Source organism: Myotis davidii, unplaced genomic scaffold, assembly GCF_000327345.1.
Source record: "Myotis davidii unplaced genomic scaffold, ASM32734v1 scaffold1494, whole genome shotgun sequence".
NCBI lineage: Eukaryota > Metazoa > Chordata > Mammalia > Chiroptera > Vespertilionidae > Myotis > Myotis davidii.
The window spans coordinates 802,635-829,255 of NW_006286246.1; the positions used below are offsets into that span (position 1 = coordinate 802,635).

Here is a 26,621-nt window from a genome sequence, read left to right on the forward strand (position 1 = left end):
ACCTTTCGGAAAACATTAAATGGCTTGGAGCTTCGGTTTCATCATCTATAAAACGAGGTTAGGTGAGATTTGTAAAGGTATCATCTATTGCTACAGAGTCTGATTCTATTTTACGAGCTGTGTTTTATAGTGTCTAAATGTCCCTTAATGTGTGTGGGCTGAATTCATACATTCAGACCTTGCAGTCTTAAAGAGAAAGAAGAGGACATGCTCATTTGTTTTGTAACTCACCAAGTCAAGCCAAGCAAATGTTTAAAAGTGCTTTCTGGGGTAAAATACAAATTTTCAAAATACAAATTTGTCAAGAGCAAAGAGAGGGCATATAAGAAAATGATGCTATTATATTCTCCCACTGAAACTCTGACTTGCAAAATGTCAAAATCAGTCAGAGGACCAGCGTTTCCCATACTTCTAAAGCATTTCTTAAATTATGGCCAAATACTCTAAGGCAAAGTCTCTCAGTCTCGGCCATTCTCGGGCTGCAGCACGGGGAGGAGGAACACACAGAGCCCAGAGATCTCCGTGACATGAGCAGACAGAGGCTGGAGGTCCGGGAACACACACAGGGTGGAGAACTGGGAGAGAGAGAGGAAGGAAGTGAGGGAGAGCTCCTGAGATAATGCTCTTCAAGTCTTAGGCTGAGCACAGATCTGTGAGAGCTTGAGGGTAACTAACTCCTCAAGGTGGGAGGCTGGAGAAAACACCATCGGAAAGCAGGACTAAAGGAATTCACAAAGCACTGGAAATAGTTTGCATCCCCAACAGCTTAAGTGGAGAGGCCTTGAATCTGAAGGGCACTGGGCAGATTTCTCAGAAAGGTCCTGACTTAGAAGTGGGACTGAGCCTCAGATTAATGGCTGATGTGTGGTGAATTTGAAGGCACAGCAATTGGAATTAATTTTTTACATATGGCAAATTACTAATATTTTTCCTAAGAGTTAACCAAATACACATTCATTTGCTAAATTATGTCTCTCTCTGCTGATGTATAATCTGATTGTTATCCTATACTGAGCTGCCTGATTCTGGGCCCTCTAACCTCACCTTGGTCTGTCTCATGCTGGTGCTTTGATTATTATGATTATCAGAGTCTCACAGACATTGTGACACTCCATAGGCAAGTCTCTCAGCACTCTTCTTTTCCAAAATGTCTTACCCATTCTTACAGGTCAATTTCTCCACGTGATCCCTGGAACTTAACTACGTTTTGAGATGTTATATAAACAACAATATATTTCTAAATATTTTTTACTTCTCTTTTCAATAATGATATATTTTATTTGCTTCAATCTCTACTGTATTTAGTGTCTTGTTTATTCATCACTAATTCAATACTAAAGTCTCCCCAATGTTCATTATATGCAAACATGATAGATACTTTATGAAATTTCTGATCTGCTGTGATGTGGACTGAAGATTCCCTCCTCTCTAGTATTGGACCTTCCATCCCTAGATTTCACACCACCTTTCTTCTGTGGCTCCAATCAGACCAGTGCCTACACAGGCTTCTGTCATTATGCCACAGGTTAAAGGTCAGTGAGGGCAGACTTTTCAGTAAACGGTGCTAGGTTCACTGGGCTCATAGGATAACAGAACTAAAATTACTTTCTATTTCAACCATCCACAACCATCAACCCCAAAGCTTCTAGAAGATAACAAGGCAAATATCTTCATGACTTCAGGCTATAAAATTTCTTCAACAAGACACAAACAGCACTAACCATAAACTTAAAGTTATGAATGTCAGTCCTTCAAGACACTGTAAAAAGAAAATAACATGCCACAGTGAAGGAGATCTGCAACATATTTAACTAATAAAGCACTAGTAAGGGGAATATGTTAGAACTCCTCCAAATCAATGAGAAAAAGACAAGCAACCCGACAGAAAACTCAGTAAAAGGCATGTACTTCACAAAAAAGAGCTCACCCAGAAGGCCAATAAACATGTAAAAATCATTAAAAACCAGCAAAGACAGAATAAACCACAATGACACACCATTCCCCCAGAATAACCAAAAAAGTTCAAATTAGGCAAAAGCATGTACTGGCAAGGATATAGAGCAAATGAACCAGTGGGAATACAAATAGGCTCAGTGACTTTTGAGAACAACTTAGCATTATCTAGCAAGAATGAGAATTTGCAGACCTTCCAATCCAGCATTTCTATGTGCTATGTGCTCTGCCTGACATATATATATAGGGATGTTCATGACAGTTTTGCTCGTAATAACAAAATACTGAAACTATACAGGGTCTCCAAACAGGAGAATGGACAGGTAAATTACGACACAGTCGTAGTAGTATATATAATACTAAAAGCCCGTTGCATGAAGATTCGTGCAATAGGCCTTCCTTCCCCCGGCTGCCGGCACCGGGTTTCCTCTGGCACCCAGGACCCAGGCCTTTGGTGCGGCCACAGTGGAGAAGCCAAGTCTCTTCAGTCTTCAGTCTGGCTGGAGCCTTCTGTCTTCGCTCCATGCCTGCACATGCAAATTAACCACCATCTTTGTTGGGTTAATTTGCATACTCATCTGATTGGCTGGTGGGCGTAGCAGAGTGGCACCAATTTGCATGTTTCTCTTTTATTAGTGTAGATACTATATAACAGTAATATGAATGAATCAGGGTAAAGAGGATACATGGGATAAACTTGCAGAGAATAATAAGTCCCAAATCCACAGTATTGACTACCTTTGCAGTAGTTGAAAGACAGGAGGTAAAGTCAGAATGAGGCATCGAAGAGAGTGTCAAAGATGTTGGCAACTTCATTACTAAGCTGACTTGGGCGATGGGGACTCAGGTGTTCTTTTTGTTAAGCCATACATATACATGAAATACTCTTTTGTATTTATATGTCAGAAGACAGTTTTTTAAAAATATGGACAGTCTGCATATCCCCTCTAGAAAGGTTTACTTTCTAGAGGGTGAACTTGGAACACAACTGCTGTGGGCATGCAGGCATGGCCAAGGTGGGGGGTTAAGTGAAAGTCTACATACTAAATAGTGAGCCACCGACCCTCTTCCCTTTCTCAGCTCCATGTTGATTATAACCTTCTTCAGCTGTCATCCTATTCAGGTCAACAAATCAGTGATAACACGTCACATGCCAACCCCTATGTGTTAGTGCATCACCGCATCGCACAGGTTCCGCCTTTCTTTAGCTGAGCGGGGGCTGTTTCCTGTACTCACCACACCGCCTTCTCAGCAGGCAGCATGTCATTCCTACTCTGCACGGAGAGCTGACAGCAGTGACACCTTCCGCCGCCACCACATGCTTAACTTTTGGTTGCGCTGTTGTAGGGTTTTTCTGTGTGTGTGTGTGTGTGTAATGGAGTATCAGCTTTAGAAAACACAGTCTGACATACAAATGCAGAACTATTTTGTCTCGGAATTTGATCACATGGTAAAATAGCCAGAAAAAAATTAAAACTTACCTCCGCCACTTCCTTTTGGAAAGTCAACGTCATCTGGGTTCTGCCGTAAGCAAAAGGCCCCTCTCTCTGAGAAACATTTTCAAGCCACTTGATTATGAGTGGAGTTGACACATTAAAAGGCAGATTTCCAATAATATGTACATTTGGAGGATCTGGTTGGCAGGAGAAAAACCAACTTGAAATGATTTCATCAATATAGTTTGAATATAATTTTAATTAAGCATAAAAGTCAAACTAAATAGTAATAGCATCAAATAAAAATATATGAAAAATTATGGTTGAGTATATTCCACACCATTTATTCTTCAAAAGCCATGGTTTTTTTGTTTGTTTTTTTGTTTTTTGCCCCCACAGTCAGCTTTGAATTATTAAGGAAAAAAATTCTACCTAATTCGCATTCAGTCAGTCAGTGAAAGTCCTCAGATTTTTGGCTTCAGAAAAAGATGCAATAAGAACTGCTGTGAGGAAAAAGAATCTGCTTTGGACATGAAGAGGTCAAGGTGCCTGTGGGCCCGAGGAACCTGCGGAGGGTCGGGTGCCGGGAAGCAGACACAGCCTGCAAGTGCCTGCGACATGCAGGTGGCCTCCAGGGAGGAGTCATCCGGACGGATCTGTAGCAGGAGACGCCCGAGGAGAAAGAGCTCAGAAAGAGGTGAGAGGAGGGAGAAAAAATAACCATCAGCAAAGGAGGTAGAGACAGCTCACAGTAATGCAAAGGAGAATCAGAGGGCATGGCTTCAGGGAAGGCAGGAGCAGCCACCTTCCAGAAGAGAGTCAGTAACAGAGGAACCAGGAGAACTGTCACAGGCGGGGGACACTGGGGAGGTCGCTGCGGTGGGGCAGGTGCAGGCAGGTGCTGAGAAGAGCAGGGGGCGTCGGAAGGTGGAGAGGGCCAGCACCAATTACTGCAGGAGCCTGGCCGCGGAGGCCAGACACATGGTGGCAGCTAGATGGGGGGGAGGGGGACACCAAAATCGACCCTTCCTGTGTTCTACGGGGTTTTAAAGGCAAAAAACAGAAGCGCTGGAACACAGAGGTTCTCAATAAACAGTGCCGTGAATGAGGAGTGCCTTGGTTGGTCACTGAGGCTGAACACAATAGGAACGAAGGTAAAAGAAAGGCTGGGTTCACTGAAACCCTTTCTTTTTTACCATTTGGAAAAAGTAACACCTTATAGTCCATCTCATGTGCTATCACAAATATGGCAAGTTTATTTAAATAGAACCCAAAACATCTGAAAAATGGGACAAATAAATAAGAATTAAGAAAGTAATAGATTTTATATTTTGGAAGAAAGTAGAAAAGCAGAATAAATTATAATACATATCACCTATTAATTGTGTTTGGATAATTTTTAATATAAGTATATAATAACATTTGTAATATATAATAATAATGTAAGTATTTCTACCATAAGTAACAACAAGAACAACAAAAAGAAAAACAATCCAAAGTCACTTACCATCCTCCCACTGTCGTTTAAGACTTTCTGGAAAAGCCCTTTCGACCTTAAATGTCAACACATCTCCATGGACAATCCTCAGTTTCCCCGGTGCTGCATCAGAAAGCATCTAGTTCAGAAAGGTCAATAAAAGGAGCTCATACACTTTGTCAAATACTGAAACTATTTTTTTTACTTCAAATCTATGCATTATTAAATCGATCTGAAAGCCAAAGACTAAGCGTGACTGTTAATGAACTCAAGTTCCTAGTATCAACCGCAATAAACTCCAGTGGCATTTCACTTTTAACATATGAATGACGGGACGGCAACAGATTTAAGTATAAAAACAGCTTACCATTTAACATATATTAACGAAATTTTGACCCTCAGAATGACTTGTATTTCTGTATAGATTTAGCAAAAACTCAACTCCTATCTGTAAGTTTTTAAATTAGAAAGCATTTGTTATATATTTTTAAAAAATCTTTATTGTTGAAAGTATTACATATGTTCCTTTTACTCCCCCACTGACCTCCTCTAGCCCAGCCCCACCTCTCACCCCAGGCCTTCACCACCATATTGTCTGTGTCCATGGGTTATGCATAATGCATAATGCATACAAGTTCTTTGGTTGATCTCCTTCCACTCACCCACCCTCCCCTGCCTTCTCTCTGAAATTCGACAGTCTGTTCCATGCTTCTATGTCTCTTGATCTATTCTGTTCACTAGATTCCACATATGAGTGAGATCATGTGATACTTGTCTTTCTCTGACTGGCTTATTTCACTTAGCATAAAACTCCCCAGGTCCCTCCATGCTGTTGCAAATGGCAAGTGTTCTTTCTTTTTTACAGCTGCACAGTATTCCACTGTGTAGATCAGTGATGGCGAACCTTTGAGCTTGGCGTGACAGCATTTTGAAAAACCCTAACTTAACTCTGGTGCCGTGTCACATTAATTTTTTGAGGAAACTCTATACTGTTTTCCACAGTGGCTGCACTAGTCTGCATTCCCACCAGCAGCCTATAACACATCCTTGCCAGCACTTGTTGATTTGTTGATGGTAGCCATTCTGACAGGTATGAGGTGGTACCTCATTGTCATTTTGATTTGCATCTCTAGGCTGATTAATGACTTAGAGCATGTATTCATGTTTCTTGGCTTTCTGTATGTCCATTTTGGAGAATTGTCTATTTAGGTCCTTTGCCCAGTTTTTGATTGGATTTTTGTCTTTTTTTGTTAAGTTGTATGAGTTCCCTGTAAATTTTGGAGGGTAACCCCTTATTGGATGTATCATTGGCAAGTATGTTCTCCCATGCAGTGGGCTCTCTTGTTATTTTGTTGATGGTTTCTTTTGCTGTGCAGAAGCTTTTTATTTTGATGTAGTCCCATTTGTTTATTTCCTCCTTAGTTTCCTTTGTCCTAGAAAATATATTGGCAAACTATTGCTATGAGAGATGTCTGAGATTTTGCTGCCTTACAGCTAAGCCACCTGTAAGTTCGTATCACGTTAAGTGCCTCTGTATCCAACACAAAACTTGATTCTTAAAGTTCTTGGTAAATAAAACCAGATGCAGCCCCTGTGCTTACGAAGTTTAAAATGCAGGAATGAACACAGTCAATGAGAACAAGCATCGCTCAATGGATTACGAAGGAAGAGGTGACCCTCTTCCACATTAAGTCTCAGCTCGGAGCTCAGAGAACCTCAGCCCCAATTTAGGGAACTGGCCTTGAGCACCCTTGGTCTTGCTTCTCTAGCTCAAGCCAAGCTAATTTTCTCCTAACTCTCTCCTTGCCTAACCCAGGCAACTGACAGGAAGGACAAAAGAAGCATCACCGAAGCCATTGAGAAGGCGCGGACCACATCTGGGCCAACATTGTGCCTTGCACATGCTTCTCTGTAGCTTAGATCACCTGTATCACAATTGTGTGTCTGCAGGTTCTTCCCCTGTAGCAATGCATGCTCCGGAAGGGCAGCACCTGTTTCTTTCTTTCTTTTTTTTAAAAAATATATTTTTATTGATTTCAGAGAAGAAGGGAGAGAGCGAGACAGAAACATCAATGATGACAGAGAATCACTGATCAGCTGCCTCCTGCACGCCCCCGAATAGAGATCATGTGCCCTTGACTGGAATGGAGCCCGGGACCCTCCAGTGCAAAGGCCGATGCTCTATCCACGGAGCCAACCAGCTAGGGTGCACCCGTTGCTTATCTACCGCAAGGTCTCCGGCAGCTACAACAGCACAGAGTGAGTACTTCTGAGGTACTTGATAAGTGGGTGACCAGATGGCATTCCCATTTTTTTGTGACACTGGAAACTTCCTTGCCTAGCCTGTGAGATTTGGGATTCCATAAATCTGTAAGGTCAATTCGCTGGCAAAGACTTATTTCACTGATAACAGACAGAATCACACAAGTAATGTTTCAGAAATAGAGTTGAATTGCCTATATTGGTAAGAAGCTAAACATTAAAGTTTGGGAATCAACTAGTTTAATATATTTAGCCATGGCACTTCAGCAAAAATGATGTGCACCTCTGATATTAAAATATATATGGATTATAAATCACCACAATTTGTTAAAATTTAGTTTGATGATTACCAGACACTAAATCTTAGAAAACGTAACAACCTCAATATACTATAAATAAAAAAGGAGGTAGCTCTCTATGGAATAGGCTCTCACTGACAAAAACTGTGTATTTAATGATAGCATTTACTGTCAGTGAAGAACATTAGAATTTTTCTATAATTATGCTTCACATAATTAAAACAAAACAAATTAGCTTACCAAAAACAAAGAGGCAGAACTAAAAACCTATGTTTCACAACGTCAATATATAGAAAGTAGTTAAGTAATTAGTAATTAAGACTCAGACAAAACAATGCAAACTAGGCTCCTTGGCATTAATTTACATGCTCTGATAACTCAACCATGTTTGAAATGTTCATTTTTCCACACTGACACACTCAGCTGCATACCAGGAAGCTGACGTAACATGTTTACCTTCCTTTCCTAGGTTCAATGTTGCATTCTATCAGGTATGTTTTGATTTCCCTTCAGGCTGAAGTCTCCTTCAATGACAAACCAAACCCTTCCATTCTTCGCAAGGTCTACCTCCCCCATGACTAGTTGGTAGCCTGCTCTTCCTCTTGCTCACTCCCTATTGCAGAAGGGATGAATGCTGGCGTTCACAGCTTTATGTGAAGGGTCTATGGGGGAGAAAGCTCGCAAACTGAAATGGCATGACTCTAGACCAGTGGTTGGCAAACTGCGGCTCGCGAGCCACATGCGGCTCTTTGGCCCCTTGAGTGTGGCCGCAAAGTTTCAATCGCACTGTACGTGCTCGCCCGCATGTGGTATTTCGTGGAAGAGCCACACTCAAGGGGCCGCAGTTTGCTGACCTCTGCTCTAGACAATAGCTTGGCACACACCTGATGACAGTCAGCAATGACAGACTTTCTAACTAACCACTTAGAGAGAAGACTGTTTCATTATCATAATATTTGGGAATGACGGAGGAGTGGGAAAGATCAGTTATAGCCCCTCAAGAACCACACTGGTGCCTTACACCTCAGAACTGCAGAGGTACTACCTCTGCCTACGCTCCAGGCACAGCGGACTGAGTGCAGGCACTTGCTTCCAGACAAATGAGTACCTTTACAGACATTCTCAAACTGTTCTCTCTAGTTTTCAATCCTAAATTCTTCCAGTGAGAAGTAAGCTTGGAGCAAGCATGTCACAAAGCTAACATGGGCCAAATAAGCAAGTTTAAGTTTATGTGGGCTGCAAAACAACCCCAAAAGCTTCAATTTTCATAGAAACGTGTAGGTTTATTTCAATAAGGACAATGCTGAATATAAAGGGCTGAAATAAATGAGGAATCGTTAACATAAAATAACATTTTAATAAAAATATTTTTTTCTTGAACATTAACTTACCAGACACTGAACAACTGCACAAATTAATAAGCATAATGCAAGTAAACCTATTTTTCTTGTTCTCCAAAAATGAAATATTTCCTGTTTGTGCACACCAAACAAGTCAGTCCAAGACTAATAACATGGCATTTGGTTGCTAAAATATTTGCTGCTAGTATTAGTGGAGAGTAATGGTGCACCTGTGCATAAGGCGTGTAAGGGAAATGAATGCAGCACAATTATAATAATCAGTCATTAGGGAACGTTGTTGTTATTAATAATGCTATATAATAAAAGTATAATATGCAAATTGAACGGCAGAATGACCAGTAGGCGGAGGGGGGAGGGGGGTGGAGACAGGGGGACGGGCTGGCAATCAGGTGGCGCCAGGCCAGCCAAGGAGTGTGCCAGGGGCCAGAGGGAGGGAATGGCGATGGGGGTGGAGGGGCAGCAACCAGCGGCACAAGAGGGGTGATGGGAGGGGCCAGCACCATCCCCTGGTCGCCCGACCAGTTGCCTCCTGCAGAGGGAGGCCAGATAGCAGCTTAGGCCATCAGTAGGATATCCCCAACTCTCGGACTGCGAGAGGGTGCAGGCTGGGCTGAGGGACCCTCCCCTTCCAACTCCCCTCCAGTGCACCGACTTCTAGTTATGTATAACAGGATATTGTAAAAATTAAGTTACAATTTTTATTAAAACATTTCTTATATACTGTTATATTGGCTGGGCCGCAAAAATATTTGTTGTGGGCTGCACAACAGGCCGCAAATTTGACATGCTTGGCTTAGAGTGAAAGGACTCTTTAAATCCTAGAGATGTTAGCTCTCATGACCAACTTACTGAATTAAAGAATTCTGACTCTCTAGGGAAGTAATTATACCAAGTCTCCAAGAGAGAAAATGGTTTTCCTGGTGTTAGCTTTTGTAAGGGGTACATGGCACACATAATGGAGAGTGCCTTTTCTAAAAGGAGAAAACAAAGGCAGAAGTATTCTGCATGTGGCCACTAAAAACCTCTCCTCTAACGAGCCAAGGTCTTGTGCACACTTCCTGCAGCGAGTGGCTATGGCCCACCAAGGTACTTAGTTGGTGATCTAATTTGATGATGAAAGAATCTATGTAATTCTTGGAACTTGCGCACGATGATAAATTCCTTGAGAATAAAAAACTGTATCAAATAGCCATCTTGCACGTTTTATGCCACCCTCTCTCGGTGAGGGGCCTCTGGCAGCCAGCACTGTCCAGTGGGCTAAGCACTGGTCACACAGCGCAGGACCATGGCCTTGTTCCTGACACAGTGAGAATGCCCATGCTGTGAAGTAAGGGCTGTCAGGCAAACTATATGAGAACAAAAAAAAACTACAATAGAGGATATGACAGGAGAAAATACAATGTTTATTCTTATATAGAATACATAGAAAAGACAAACGTCATTTAAAAACAAATTCAAGACGTTACAATAGACTTTTTGAGGGTGAAGATTACAGCATGATTTCCAAAGGTCAGCTTGCTTTGCTTTTTAAACAGGACCAGAATACATATAGTAGAAACTCATTTACTCAGCCTCATGAAGGAATTAGATGTTTGACTTACTACATTTTCTATTCAACGAACGTTTACTCCTTTAAGTGTTAATATTTTTTTAAAAGACATATATGGAAATCTTTATAAACTGTATTGCACAATTCTCTTCTTTAAGGCAAGTACAATGAACCCAGTTTCACCCTTTTCTTGATGGCTTCTTCATTTCTGCCTGTAGAGTAATGGCCTCAATGGTTATGACCCTTATGACTGTGCTTTCCCCCCCGTTTTTATATTTGCTTTTTATAGCTGTTCTGCCACAGTAATAACTGTTACTTCTTGCTGCTGTCAGAGGGTCTGCTTCGAGCACTGACCTCTATACCTTTAACCTGAGGCGCAGTGGACCAGGAAATCACTCTGCTGTAAGCTATCTTTTGTTTACTTGTTGTTTTTGTCTACGTTATGATTAATATGGTTATAGCTACATAGTACAGTAAGTTACATGTACAAAATATATAATCATTGCATAGCAGAACGTCAAGCAGTCTTCCCTTTTAAAAGTTTGCTAGGGATAAAAGAATTTCAACATTTTATCATTTCTGATTAAAAACAGCTCCTTCTGCCGGGATGACTATATTATATTTTATGTCCCTGTATAAGATGACGAGAAGGGGAGTAATTATAACAGCAACCACTGATTGGCTACTGCAATATATACCAGGCTCTTTACATAAATTCCTGTCTATTTTTGCATTAACCACCCAAGGTAACTATTATTCCCAGATGAAAAAGCTGAAGCTAAAAAAGGTTCAACAATAAGCTCGAGGTCACAAAGCTAGTGATACACCTGAGATCTGAACACCAGCCTATTTGAGTCTCCATTCTGTGAACTTTCCACTTTGTCTATCGAGTAGAAATAATCACTCGGTTTACCTGTTATAAAACCCAGAGATAATACGAACAATGACCACTGCCTTCCTATTTCCAGAATTCCACAAAATAAGCCTTTAATTTAAAGGAGCTGCTTACCCTGGACAAGAGGGGCTGTAAGGGAGCAGACACACTCTTTTGCCTTAAATAAACCAAAACACTTGAAACAACAATATGCAGACATTGGACATCAGAGCACAGGAAAACCTGCAGATCCAAGAAGCTCAACGAACCCCACGAACAAGAAACATGAAGAAAATGACACCAAGGCACATCATGATGAAACTGCTCAAAACCGAGATAAAGAGAAAAATATAAAGGCCAGAGGAAAAAAGTCAGAGGAGCAAAGATAAAGATGACAGATTTCTTGTTAGAAGCAACATATGAAGACAGGGGAACAAAACCTTACGAGTAGTGAACAGATGCTGCCAGGATGTGTTTCAAAAAATGAAGACAAAACAAAACACTTTTCAGACATATAAATGCTGAAAGATATATTTCAAACAGATTTACACTATATGAAATACTAAAGAAAATCTTTCTAGTAATAGGGAAATGATACTAGATGGAAATACACACAGAATAGTAATCTCTTTAACCAGAATTGACTTTTGAAAGAAAAATCACATTGTATGGTGAACTGTGTAACATATGGGGAAGTATGACAATGAGCATTCAAAGGAGAGAAGCAAGTAGACTACTGTAGGTTTGTATGCTAACACTTAAAGATACACTGGGATATGTCAAGACATATACCACACACCTTCAATAAAGCAATAAAATACCAAACAAAGCGCTGTAGCTATATAATAACCTGGAAGAAAATGTAGGAGAAATTCTAAGCCCCACTGTTTACACAGCACTGAGGATCTTTTTAGTCCAAAGAAATAACATGACTTTTCTCCTATACCTCTTTCCAGATCAGCACCTCCTGATCAATCCTTAATTAACAGGGGTGTATAAAGCATGAGGTTAATCATTTAATTGATTAATTATATGAAAATTTGCGCTAATTGCTTACGAAATATGAAGTATTCATTTAATTCTCACAACAATCCTATGGGCAAAGTGACAGAGAGATAGGTACCCACCAAGGTCACACAACTAGTAAATGGTAGAGCCTGAAGTTGAACCCAGAGAGTCTGACACGCGAGTCTGAGTTCTTCACCATAAAACTGTCCTATAATGCTTTCACAGATTAGAGATGTTTTCCTCCTTTACAACATGTGGATACTGAGACCTACATAATCACCATGTTCTTTCCTCTAAGCTGCCTCTTGATAATATTATAAGAATTGAATTAAGCTACAAATGACATACTTTCAACTAGAAGACATTTTATAAATTATTACAATTTCTTTAAAAAGTAATTCTATTAGCTTAGAAGTCACTAAAATGGAATCCTTAAAATAGATCGCTCTCCTCCTGCCTGTACTCGGTTTTATGATTAATTTAGTACTTCTAAAGGAAAGTGGTTTTACATATTGAAACATTCTTTACAGGAAAAAGAAGTCTATTTGATATTTTAGTATCCAACATTTCTTTTTAAGGCAAACTCCCTTCCTGCACACAGGGTACCAAGAATCATGCTTCTTCTACAGCAACATGTAAGTCAAATATACATTTTTTGCAAAGTAATTTACCTTGAAATTAACCTACTTATATTTAGAAAAAGGGCACAAAACTTTTTGATAATGAATGCTACACAATTATTCACTTTCACTGTTAAATGACACACTTAGTCAGTTAATCGGATATATACACAGATAGTCAACCTTTTTATTTCCTGAGTGAGGCATTACTGAGCACCTGCTATGTGCCGGGCACTCACTCACATATGGTAGAGATGCAGCAAGAAACAACAAACACTTAAGAACACAGAGATAATGTCAGATGACGGCAAAGCTAATGAGACAATAAAGCAAGGTGGGTTAGGAGTGCGGGGACTTGTGGGGAGCACAGCTGAGATAAAAAGGGTGCAGTTGTTTTTTAAAGCCTGTCTTCGAAGATCTTTAGTTGAAATCGGAGAGAATATGTGAATTAAGATGGGGACGGACAGAAATGTGATTCACCTCCCTGCCCAATGAGAAAGAACTGCATGTAATATTGGGTGAGATTGAGGGTTAAGAAGTCTCTTTAAGAGCCAAATATCAGAGGAGTATTCCCTATGTCCAAAAAGGGCTAAATGGTTAAGCCTGAGAGAATTATGTAGTGCTGTTCAGTTTCTTTTTCTCATCTTATGATCTCACCCAAAATAATATCCCCACTTCTACTTCCAATTGAGATACAGTTCTTAAAATAAGAAAGCAGCTCAAAGCAAAAATTCAATATTAAATTCCACATCTGATCAAGGAGTATGTACCACATAATATTCACAAATAAACTTATAAGTCTGAAACCAATTCTGTCAATAAAGACTGGCAAAATTAGATCCAAGTAAACATTGGGATATAGCAAAACAGTAAGAAAAAAAATCACCAAGTTTCTTTTAAAAATCAGATGCATGCAAATACAGCCCTAGATTTTCAAATAAATTTTCTCAGAGTGTTCTGGCAGAAATTAAATATTTTCCCACCGATACACATACACAGAAGTATCAGAGTGCGCTAATTTAAAACCAACTGTTCCACTGGTATGAAAATAATCATGCAGATAATTTGACTATTCTATTGGACTCACCTTTAATAAATTGCTAAAGGCTCTTTAAAGTTTTAGTTTGGGGGAATCAAAGGCCCTTCAGTCATTAAGTGTCCTGATCACTAGCCCTAACATGATTGGCTCATTGGATAGAGCGTCAGCCTGCGGACTGAAGGGTCCCAGGTTCCATTCCATGTACCTTGGTTTCAGGCACATCCCCAGTTGCGGTGTGCAGGAGGCAGCTGATTGATGTTTCTTTCTCATCGATGTTTCTAACTCTCTATCCCTCTCCCTTCCTCTCTGTAAAAAATATTTTTTAAAAAAGATCACTGTTTGTCAACGTTTTTAAAATGTATGTCCCTTCTTCTTACTATTTTTTTTAATTCTCACCTGAGAATATGTCTCTACTGATTTTTAGAGAGATAGGAAGGGACAGAGAGATGCAGGAGGGGGCCAGGGAGAGGGAGAGAGAAAATACCTGACCAGGGATGGAATATACAACCTAGGTATGTGCCCTGAGCAGGAATTGAACCTGCGACCTTTTTTGGTACACGGGACAATGCTCCAACCGAGGTATCTGGCCCGGGCTGTCCCTTTTAATTTTAAATCTGCACCTGCTTTCTTCACTTCCCACCTATTTGTTTTAATTCTTTCCTTGAAAAGATCAAAACAAGTTTATCCTCTCCCTGCCAACCTTGATAGGCAGCTTTGAATTCCCTCACTCAAGGCTTCTCTTGTCTAGCTGAAAAGTGCCCAGTTCCTTTAAGTAATTCATGCAATCACAGTACCAACTGTTTTGAAGATGCACGTATCACTTCATTCACACCTCATCTTGAATCTATTCACAAAGTGGTACTACTCCATACCTTCACTTTACAAATGCTCTTCTATGAATGCCTAAGCGTAACTATTAGTCTCTCAGTTAAGCCAATGTCTTCTCCATCTTCTGCTTGTAGGAATAATTTTCTGAACTAAATGAAGCTCTCAGAAGTCATGCTGAGTCATTTTTACCATTACTTATCCGTATTTATTTTTCCAGGGATGGGCCGTAACGCCCGCAGATATCAGATTTTTAAAAAGGTGACAGAGAAGTTTGTTTCGTGTTTTAATAATAGCAGGTTCATTCGATCCTGGTCAATGGACCACGTGAGGATGCGTTAGAAATGCAGCCTTCTCGGCCTCCGAACAACGGATACAAACTCTGGGATGGAGCCTGGGGACTGTAACCGATCGAATCCTCGGGACGGTGGGGCTTAAGTCTTGGCCTAAAGATTTCAATTGGGTTTTTAGAAAGAGACTACGTATCTCACCTGCAGTCCAGGAAGGAAGCGACTGTCCTTCTCCACCACCAGAAGCTCAGCGATGCCGGCATTGAGAATGGATCTGGTGATTCCCCCTGGCCCGGGGCCTACTTCGTACACATACGCATCTGTCAGACTGCCAGCTTTCCTCACAATTTTATCTGGAGAACAGAAAGTTTGTTACCTTGATTATCTTGGCAAATCTGAATGTATGGCATTAAAAAAATAATCAATACAAATTCTTATCAGGACTACTTCACCAACGAATCCTTTTTATACAATATTAATGCCAATTATTTAACTCTCAACCTCAACCCACACATAGTGGCCATTCATCATTCTATCTCATCACAGTTGAAAAGTACCAGTCCTTTAACAAAGAACAGGATTACCGTGTTCCTCCTCCAGAGCAATCATTTCCTAGAAGGACGGGCTGGTTCAGCATGTACCGCTTAACACTTGTTGGTCATCGGACATTTGAATGGACAACACTAGTTTCACATTCAGAATTTTCAATGTTGCTATTTTAAGATCCAGAAGCAAAAAGTGCTGGCAGTCTCCATTTTTACCTCCTGATCTCTGGTTGCTGGACAAGAGGGCACTGGCAACAAGTTCCTAGATCATAAGACTTGCAGAAATTGGGGTTCTTGGTCGTTTTCAGTTAGAAGGTAAATTTAGCAGTGGAGGTGTTTATGCTTTGCCAACATTCAAGCTGATATGGAAAAGTTAACATTTTAAAATATTAATCTACTTCTTAAGGTTAGCCGACCTTAAGAAATCATGGAAGAGCAGATTACTGTGGATTCAATGCAACCAAGTATCACTCTGAATCACAAGGGCTGCTCTTACTGACTGAGCTACTAAAACCCAAGCAAGTGGGCCGCCTGGCAGTGTCGGCAATGCAGTCACTGAAAGCAACCAGCACTTCCTGGCAGTGCTCCCGGACACTGTCTGGTCCCATTTTTGCGGCTGTTATTGAGAACTGACCTCTGTAGGCTTAGAGCGAGAAAGGCTCTCATCCATCGCACAATAGCTTTGTCTATTACAGGTGCAGGGGGGGCTCAGCACCCGCTGGCCGTCTGTCTGGCACAGGTGCTTCTATGCTTTCTCACGACAAATCCTCACTGTCCCACTTCAACTCCTCTGCGCTTTTCATCTCCCTCGCCTGTTGTATCTGAACAAGGTCATCTAGAAACCACCCGGAAGAGCAGGGGGCTCCAGCCCAGGTGTAAATTCCAAAGCCGATCCTGGCTCGGTAGGGACCACTGCCTCCCAGAGGGAACAGGGGCGATACATTGAGCACAGGCATGATGGAGTGAATTAATATTCTCACTCTTAAAAGTGGAGCAGGGCAGTGCCTTCTTCAAGTACAAATGCCGTCACAGGGGCACGGGCGAGTCACTAGGCCTGGGTTCAGTCTTCTCTGCTCACACTGAGCCTCTCACCTCAGGCAAGCACCTTAATGTCCCTTCATTTTGGTTCCCATAGAAGAGTATCGAGATTCTGGAATTTACTCCCGGGGGAGAATAAAAGGCTCAAAGAGAAAATACAAATGAAGAAATCTTTTAAAAATAATAAAGACCTACAGTTTCGGTCCTGAGAAGGGTGCTTCATACCGAGAATGTGGCTAATAACTGGCAGAAAAGGCTGATGCTTGTTACTGCCAGAACCAAACAACTGTAGCGATGGGTCTTATTTATTGTAGGACCTTCCTTCAATCAACGGATTAAAAAACTGAAGCAGAATTAAGCTATTTTACCCCAAGTCCTATTTACTTGTGGCAGAATAAAGGCTCCAAGCCCAAGAATTAGAACTCCATAGTTGTGCTTTGTGGACGGTACTTGATTGAACTGAAAATGAACTTTTTGGGTGGGATGCACTGATCTTTTCGGCTTCTGAAGAGGAGCCAAATAGAACATCAAAACCTCAAAAACGGAATGTGCTCCGGCAGTGACATCAGCGGACACATGTGTCATAGGTTCCTGCAGCCTCGTCCTTTGGAAGGGAACATCCCTAGGAAATGGTGGTGGTTAAACGAATGTGCACACGTGCAAAACGCATCCAACTGTGCGCCTCGCATGGGTGACTTGCACTGCGCAGCGGGACATAAACTTACTAAAACCTCAGCCCCTTGAGGGCAGACCTGGCCCTTTTCACTAGACTTCCGGCTCTAGCACCTGCAGGTTTGTTCGATATGCATTCCCCAAGGAGTCCTTGCGCCCTCGGGGACTTCTTAGACGCAACAAGTAAACGTTTGACACTCTTTTGCGACAAGTTACTGATAAAAAAAAAACAACCCACAAAAAAACTAACCCTGCACAAATCTAAACTCGGGTAACTTCGCGCGGAAAGGTAACCTAGCCGGCACGTGCAGCCCCATTTCAGTGTCAACACAACCGATTTCCACCGCCCACACCGCCTGCCCGCACCGCCCCTGCTCCCCTCGGGGCTGCGTCGGCCGCCAGCCCGCAGAGCCCGCAAACGCCCGAGCGCGGGGGTCCGAGGCCACAACGCGTTGCTCGCGTCTGCGGGGCGCGGGGTCTTTTAGCAGCAAGTGGAGGAAGGGCCTGACTGCGGGCCGCGTGTACGCCTGGGCCTGACCCCGGACACCCGCGCCCCGCGCCCCCTCGGCGGGGGCAGCCATCCACCTGTCAGCCTCAAGTCCAGGAGGAAGTTCTGGGAGAGCTGCTTCGCCGCTTGCAGTTTGAACAACTTAATGATTTCTCGAATCGTGGGCAACGGCGGGAGACGGAAAGTGCCGATCGCCCCGGAGGCCGCCATGTGCCTCACGCGGACCTTCCCCCGCGGCTCGGCACGCTCCCGGCGGAGGAGGAGCCTGCAGTACTTAGGCCCGCCTCCGGGCTCATCTCATTGGTCGGCAGTATCCGGGCGGAACTGGAGCGCGGACAGGAAATCCGGGCGCTCTCAGCGCGCAGACGCAGTGTGCAGCTAAAGGCGGTGCAGGTAGGGGTTCGCTGTTTTCCGCCTCTCCGGGGTGGGCGGGGCGTTGGCAGGGACGCGGAGGGGATGCAAGGATTCGTGGAGCTCAGCAAGCTGCATGGGCTGACTGGACGTAGGTGGACGTTCCTAATAGTTGCCGGAAAGCTGGTGTTCAGAGATAAAACTGTTGGTTGCTAACAACTCTCTAGCCGGTTTGGCTCAGTGGGTAGCGTGTCGGTCCCGCGTTGGATTCTGGTCAAGGGCACGGGATTGTGGACTTGATCCCCAGGACCCCAGTAGCGGGGCGTGTAGGAGGCAGCCAATGGATGATTCTCATCATTGATGTTTTTCTCTCTCCCCCTTTTCCTCTCTGAAATCAATGAAAAACATATTAAAAGACAACAACTCTGCCTTATGGTTAGATGTTTATAGGACCTCTGCACCACAGGGCGGATGGCAGGTTTCTAACTTGTCTCAGCCTTAGTTTTTCCATCTGTTAAGTGGACAGAATATCTGCCTTAGAATTGTGAGCACTAAACGAAAGAGGTCGCTCAGAACCTCGTGCAACGCGTGGCATATGGTAAACCTGCAATCCAGGGCGGCTGTTGCTTCTATAATCACCCAGCAGGTGCATGCCCCCAGAGGGTTTAAAAAGCGGTCAGCACGGTTTGCTAGGTGAGAAGTAGAATCAGCTCTTCCGCCCCATATGTAATACCTTAAATCAATTTAAAAAAAAGAGCTATATACCAGGGGAAAAAAATGTATACATCAAAGAGAAAAACTTCCTTGTTCAGTACGTGAGACTTTAGGAAGTGTTTTGTGTACAGTGAATATTTGTTTCTGAACTTTTACACTGAAGTAAGTAGAATAATTACTAGCCTGAGTTTAGAGCAGAGGAAACAAAAACGCAGGTCATGACTTAATGAAATGTACAAAATCAGAAAATTGTGGGACCCAGATCCGATCTAAGCTCCGACTTGCATGATGGCTGCTCTTGCTATTAGTCTGCTTTGCATTGAGTCTTGGTTGCCACCCCTTGTTTACTTTCGCCAGTTTTCTTATTGCCCCTTCACGCTTCCAGTATTCGGCCTCCACTCGCAGAACCGGAAAGCCAAGGACGAAAGGGAAGGGACATAATAATACTAATCAGAGCCAACATTCACTGAGCTTTTCCCAAAGTCCCAGACTGAGCGCTTTACAACTATTACTTCAGTAAGTGTCACAAAACATAACGTTTTGCCCTAGGCTGCTGCACAGCTACCAAGTGGTGGATTCAGGATTTGAATCCACAAGTCTGTGTCCAGAGCCTGCATTGTAAGCAGTGCAGGCAGTGTAGAGAGGTCATTTGATTTGCCTACGGTGCTGCGTCCAACTACAGAAAGAAGGCTCAAATATGAGTCCTGTCTCTCCATTATACCAGAGAAAACAACAAAGCAAAGAAATATCAAATCTGTCGGATAGATAGGGTAATTGAGCTTTTCTAATCCTTGTTGCAAGTTGCTGCATCGATCACAAGTGAATTTTAATTTTTTTATTTTACTTCTCAGAGTAGTAAGTTTAAAATAAAGCTAATGGACAACCAAGTAACTATGGGCATGACATGGAAAACCCAACCACCTTCTGTGATAGCTACTTTAGGAGGAACTGTGGGATAATCTGACACACCTCCGAGCTTTAGGAAATTGGGCCATGACTCCCATAGAGGTAAGGTGATTTGCCCAAGGTGGCATAGAAATGTAGGCCAGGGCCTAAACTCTTGATTCAGAGCTCTTATTGTAACCAAAGCATACTCTACCCGAGAAGGCATTCCCTGGCAGTGATAGTCATTGTTCCTTCAGTCCTCACCACGGTCCTCTGAAGATCGCATGATCATCCTTATTTGCCTGTGAAGAGAGAGAGCTGAGAGCATTTGACTTTCCAGGATGCACAGCAAAATACAGAGAGAAGATTTAACCTGTTTTTTTTTTTCTTTTCTGAGTTCTGATCTCATGGGCCACACACCTCAAGTATTAAAATTTTAAGTTAATTATTTAACCAATATATGTTAATTTTATAATGTTATATAAATCTATGATATAAATCTGAGTAAACTGTAAGTTTACAGTTTCCATGGGACTAACTTAAACACAATTAAAATAAGTATATGCAAAGCTACAAACCAACACAAATGATACACAACGTTAAATCACTGCTCTTTATGCTGATTGGCAGGATTCTTTTGTGAAAAATTCAGTACTGTCCAGCCGGTGTTGCTCAGTGGTTGAGCGTAGACCTATGAACCAGGAGGTGACGGTTCAATTCCCCGTCATGCCTGGGTTTCGGGCTTGATCCCCAGTGTGGGGCATGCAGGAGGCAGTCGATCTATGAGTCCCTCTCATCATCAATGTTTCTATCTCTTTTTCCCTCTCCCTTCCTCTCTGAAATTAAAAAAAAAAAGTTCAGTACCAATGTGCCATGTAATGATTGAATTTTCTTATCAGTTTTCTGGATCCAAACTAACACCAAATCTCTGTGCAGAATGCTTGCCATTGCCTCTTGCCTTTCTCTTAAAGGAACATAGAAGCCACATAATAAGTCTGCTTGGGTCTATTTTCATTAGGGTGGAAACAACTGAAGTGGAATTGCTTGGCACGAATGTCATCCTTAATACACAGGTTGCATAGCAACAATCAGGAGAAAGTTCAGATGGCTCAGAATGTGCCCACATGAACTTCTTAAAAGATTAACACCAGCGTAAAAACCAAACAAAATTTTAAAAAGAACAAAAACACATTTCCATGGAGAATGTGGATTCCCAAGAATGTGTCCCCAGATCTAAATATGAGAATTATTGTCTTATACCATGCCATCTTAAATAGTCAACAGTTGTGAGGTTATGATCTATATTGACAAAGAAGTGCCCCATGTTACTTCACTTTATTCTCATTTGAATCCCTCATGCAGGTTTACAAAGATATTCAGTGAGCACTGCTACAGGGCCAGTGAGGGTGCAGTCAAGTCTCAAACTCAGATCTTCTGACTATATTGTACCTCTGGTATGTGTTAAATAATTGTTGAACTGAATAAAAAAATTCCATCTTAGGAGAATCTTCCAAGTTTTTATAGTTCTTGAGATCTAATTTTTATCATCATAAATATCTGATTCTCAGTCTTTTCATTTTCAGAAAATTATGCATTACTCCCTACAAAGCACATGCAATCAGCAGGGGGTGCGTTAATAGTGTATTTCACATATTAATGCAGATGGTTTTATCCCTGAAAAGAGAAGTATGCAGTTTCATCAGTTTTGAAGCTTTGAAGTGTCTGCTTCATCTAGATATTGATTTTAATATGCTAAAATATTATAATTAATACAGAAATTACTAGCTCCACCTATCAGTGAAGATGAAGAATTACAAGTGATTCTAAGTGATACTAAGGTAGAAGGTACAGTTCTAATTTGCACAAATCCCAGAATGGTTATATAGGAAAATTACTTATTATTATTTTAGCATTTATTTTAATGTAAATGAATATGTGGCTTCATTTGGTATAAGTAATTTAGTGCCTACTTATAGAGAAAGTGCTACTTCTAAAAGGTTGTCATTTTACCCATTCCCTGAAAGAGACAGGAAAGCCACAAAGAGCAATATTTTCCTGCCACCTGGGAATTTTCGGAGAAAATTAAACGTGGCTTAGAATTGCCAAATTGAACTTTACAAAATGACTATTATGATATGTAAAGTGCCCTTTTCTGATAGTATTTTATAATTCTGTATAATATGACTCAATGCTCCAGAGAAATATTAAGAGCTGCATTTTACACACATGTAGTCCTTTTTAATGGCTGTTTGATGCCCACCGTTCACAAAGGAGTGACCTACCTGGAGGGAAGAAGAAAGTGCACGATAATTCTGAGCAGACAGACCAAATACTTACTCTGTGGGGATAGAAGCCGGGCAATTTATGGCCAGCAGCACAGGTTAATTGCCTGAGGGAACCATGGAACAGTTATAACGATTCCTTAAGTATAGTGTTTCTCACTGGCCCAGGCGGTATTTGAAAGCCTGCTCATTATCCCCGGAGATCGCTGAATTATTGTCAGGATCCTAATGGGGTGATGAGGATGGGCAGCCCTTTCTACTCAGGATGAGTCAACTTGGGTTTTTCCTACAGAGCAAAGCAAATCGTTTGCGAATGGAGAAAAAGTCAGCGCCTTCAACGGGCATTGTAAAAATAAATTAGCCTTTTTATGTTAATAGTGTATTAGTTTGTCTCAACATTTAATTGGAAAAAAAGGTTAAGAATAAATAAAACTATGACTATGAACACACTTGCGTTTAAGGCTTTTCCGTGCACTTAAAACTGTTCTGTGAATGGGGAGGCTCTGGGTTCAACAAGTAGATGGGTCTCCTTGGACATCGTGGTCACAGCCCCCCACCCCGCCCTAGCAGAAGGATCCAGAAGGATTGTGGGTGGACTACTAGATAAGGCCACATCTATCCCTTTCTCTGTTCTAGGTCCCCGATCTTTGCTCCTCTCTACCTCAGTCCCCGTGCGATTCCTGTGTACACAGTTTTCCAGACAAGTCAGTGAGTTGATGTTAATACATAGCAACTGGCTGCCTATTCCTCCAGCTGAGGAGGGGCCGGTGAAGGAGGATGGGGCGGCTTCCATGACCTTGCGGAGGAGGTTGTTGGCACCCTCTCAGTTCCCTTTTGCCCCACTTGGAGCCCTGGGCCTTCAGACTGCTGCACGTACCCTATTCTTCTACCCTATTAGACTCCCACTTCCCTAAGTCATCCCAAATCAGCACTCTCCTCGCTGTTCTCCACCGTTCAGTTCAAACCAGCATTCAGCCCCCATGAATTCCAGCGACTGGGTTCGATGACCTGGAACCAGCGTGCTTATTATTTCCCAGAGAGAGCGGTGTCACTCCGGTTTGGGGTCTAGGACCAGACCGACATCTGGTCAAAAGTTTAGGTTGGCAGCTTCCTTCCTTCCCCTGAGATGAGAGTGTAGGCTTAGTGTCTGCTTCAGGGAGCAGAGTGGATGCTCATAGGGAAGGGGAAGGCCAAGCTACCATTAACCCGCCCACTACAACTTTTGAAGAAAAGGAGGCGATCTTGGGAGGAGTGAGGAGAAAAAAGAGAGCACCTACATGTGTCATTGGCATCAACAGGCCTCTACAGCTCCCGCCCCACTTCCAGCCCCTCTTTAGAGTCAACCTCGTCCAAAGTCCGGTAAACCTGCCATTCTGACATTCTCACTTCCTTCAGCTCACTCCATCCCTACTTCTAAAACTGCTGTCATCAAACGCCCCAAGGATCTCCATGTTTCCAAATCCAGGTGACACCTCTATTCTCTCCTCATTTAACGTGAGTGATTATAGTAGCATGCTGAATTCTAGGAGACCAGCCCGTACTAACTTGTACATCTGCACACATTGCCTCCTTTTTACTAACGAAGACACAAGCTCTGAGAAGTTGACGCTCAGGTTACACACAACTCGACTCACAGAGAAGGAGCCCGAACCCCGGGCAGTCTGACTGCAGCATCTCCCACTGCAGCTCCGGGCTGTGTGGACTGGCAGTTAACCTCTTTTTCAAGTCCTGTTCTTTCAACCTTGACCATAGCCCATGGCTTTCTCTTTCTCATACACCGACTTCTCTCAAGGTATGATTTCTCAAGGTTCAACCCAAGCTCCTCCTCTCTCTTTCCCATTTCTTCCTAAGCGGTCTCATTAATTTTCATGGACTTAATGCCACCTTTATATTGACGTGTCTTAAACGTACATTTCCAGCTCCAAACCTGCGTATGTGACTGCCTGTTTTATGAGCCACTGGGATACCTCACAATGTCTAAAACTTAGCATGTTTGAATAGAATGCTTATTTTTCTTCATGAAATGTTGTCTCCCCACAAACTTTCCCATACGGTCACTCCGGAAACCTGAGTCAGTCTCTCCTTCCCCTCCACATCCACATCCCATTGCCATCATCAACTTTTTTTTTATCCTCACCCGAGGATATTTTTTTATTGATTTTTAGAGAGAGGGAAAGACAGAGAGAAACATCGATGTGAAAGAAACACATGAATTGGTTGCCTCCTGCACAAGCCCCGACCAGGGCCCAGGGAGAAGCCTGCAACCGAGATACATGCCCATGACCAGAACTGAACCCTGGACCCTTCGGTCCTCAGGCCGATGCTCTATCCTCAGAGCCAAACCGGCCAGGGCCACCATCAACTCCTGATGTCCCAACTTGACTTCCAATCCCCATTTGCATCACCAGCATCTTTCACATACATTCCTACAACAGCCTTTAAACTTCTCGCTCTACAATCCATTTATCCTCAGCAGAAAAATGATCTTAAAAACATAAATCCAATCACTTTACTTGTCTGCCTACAACCCTCCAGGGCCTCCCACTGCAGTTGAAATAAAAATCCAATTCCTTGCTATGGCCTTAAAAAGCCTAATCTGACCCCTGCCCGTCTCCAGCCTCATTTAGATCCCCCTTCCCAGGGAACCACAGCCACGCTGACCCTCTTTGTCCCGCAAACATGCCGAATTCTTCTTGCTTCCTCTTTCTTGCACGTGTAGTTTTTGCTGCCTAAAAGCACCCCCTCCCGTTCTTCAGCTGGCGAACGTGAGTGTGCGAGGTTACATGGCAGAGGGAACTGAGCTCGCAGATGGACGTTCGCTGCATTGAAGATCGGGAGATGATCCTGGATTATCTGAGTGAGCCCAGCGTCATGACGAGGGTCCTTCAAAGTGGAAGAAGGAACTGGAAGAGAGACTCAGAGGGAGGGCAGCATGAGAAGGACGCCGCCCTCTTGCTGCTGGCTTTGAAGATAGAGAAGAGGGGGGTCAAAAGCCCCGAGCGTCAACCCTCCACAGTGTGCAGAACCTCGGAGATGGAAAAGGCGAGAAAATGGGTGCTCCCCGAAAGCCTCCAGGGGGACACACAGCTGGGCTGACAGCTTGACCCCAGCACAGTGAGACCTACTTCCGACTTCTGAACTACAGAGCCGTCAGATAAATTGGTATTATTTTGAGCCAAAGTGTTTGTGGCAGTTCGTTACAGCAGCCACAGAAAACTAATACAGTGTTGTTGTTTTTTAAACTGTCACGTGACTGATGAATACCTTACAGCGTTACAAAACGTGTGCAATATGAACATGTGACAAAACATTCTGTATCATTATACCACAGGCAGTGATGCTCATAATGGATCACATATAGTGGCCAACACATTGTGAGTATTTTGTCAGTGTTTATTCTCTTACGCTTCTCCTTTCCCGTCAGAACACACTTGTCTAGCAGATAGATATCTAGTTCTATATAATCAACATATGAATTGTTAATACCCCGATGCTGCTGAAATCAAATAACCGTTAGGATGTAGCTCCCCTAATGTTGTTGTGACATATGACAAAGTGAGCTCAGAGGATTGCCTGCCAATTTGTTATTCGGTGGCTCTGATGAAAGATGACTTTTCCTTCTGCAGATTTTTATTGAGCGTGGCTGTTGCATATTAACTCTGTTCTTCCACCTCATTATTTAGAGGCCTTGACAATTTGAACACCAGAGAATTATCCTAAGGATAGAACTACAAGTGTTGCACCTTAAAACAAATGTGTGATTTGATCTGAGTGTTACCCATTTTAAAAGCTGTGTTTATTTTAGCCTATTCAACACCTCCCCTTTTTTTAAAAAAATATATTTTATTGATTTTTTTACAGAGAGGACGGGAGAGGGATAGAGAGTTAGAAACATTGATGAGAGAGAAACATCGATCAGCTGCCTCCTGCACAGTCCCTACTGGGGATGTGCCCACAACCAAGGTACATGCCCTTGACCGGAATCGAACCTGGGACCCTTGAGTCCGCAGGCTGAGGCTCTATCCACTGAGCCAAACCGGTTTGGGCTCAACACCTCCCTTGTTCTTTTTGGGGAGGAAGGTGAGGAAGGGTGGGTGATTCTAATGAATAATTCTAATAAGTCATAACTATTTATACCGAATTCAGTGGCAGTACAAAACATAAAACATTAAATGGTTATTATAGAATGTGACATTTTGTAGTCAAATGTATACACAGGATGTTGTGACTGAAATCCTATAATTTTAGACTGTCTTTAAAAGTTTGCTAAGGGGGTCTTATGACTGGGAGGGACTATGGGAGGGGAATGGGAGTGCTGGCTTAGGGCTACAATAGCTACACTAGTTAATTTATATAGTATTATGTTCATGATATCACATAACCTCATTATATTAATCATAGATCTTGTTCCCTTTACTGTTACTGGAATTCTTAGGAAGAGATGGCTCAGAAGCCCAGAGGCTCTTTAACAAAAGGAATACAAATTATGATACAAACATAGATATGAGAGTCAATATTTATTTGGAATAAGGAAAAAAAATCACAAGATGTGACAAATATCACAACATACAGAAAAGTAACATAACATTTTTATTGATTAACTATTTTTAGACTTCTTTGATAATTTTTCCCT

The 26,621-nt window shown here is 42.4% G+C and overlaps 1 protein-coding gene across 2 annotated transcripts in view; it reads right to left on the reverse strand.

Moving 5' to 3' along the window:
- TFB1M (transcription factor B1, mitochondrial) overlaps positions 1-17,997 on the reverse strand; it is a 36,743-nt gene extending 18,746 nt beyond the window's left edge. For both annotated transcript variants that reach the window (XM_006757682.2, XM_015560027.1), the window contains exons 1-4: positions 17,834-17,997; positions 15,195-15,346; positions 4,897-5,005; positions 3,435-3,586 (exon numbers count right to left, since the gene is read on the reverse strand). In XM_006757682.2, the coding sequence (XP_006757745.1) occupies positions 3,435-3,586; positions 4,897-5,005; positions 15,195-15,346; positions 17,834-17,966 (546 nt within the window). In that variant the 5' untranslated portion in view covers positions 17,967-17,997. The remainder of the gene's footprint in view (positions 1-3,434; positions 3,587-4,896; positions 5,006-15,194; positions 15,347-17,833) is intronic.
- Between the last annotated feature and the right edge of the window lie 8,624 nt (positions 17,998-26,621).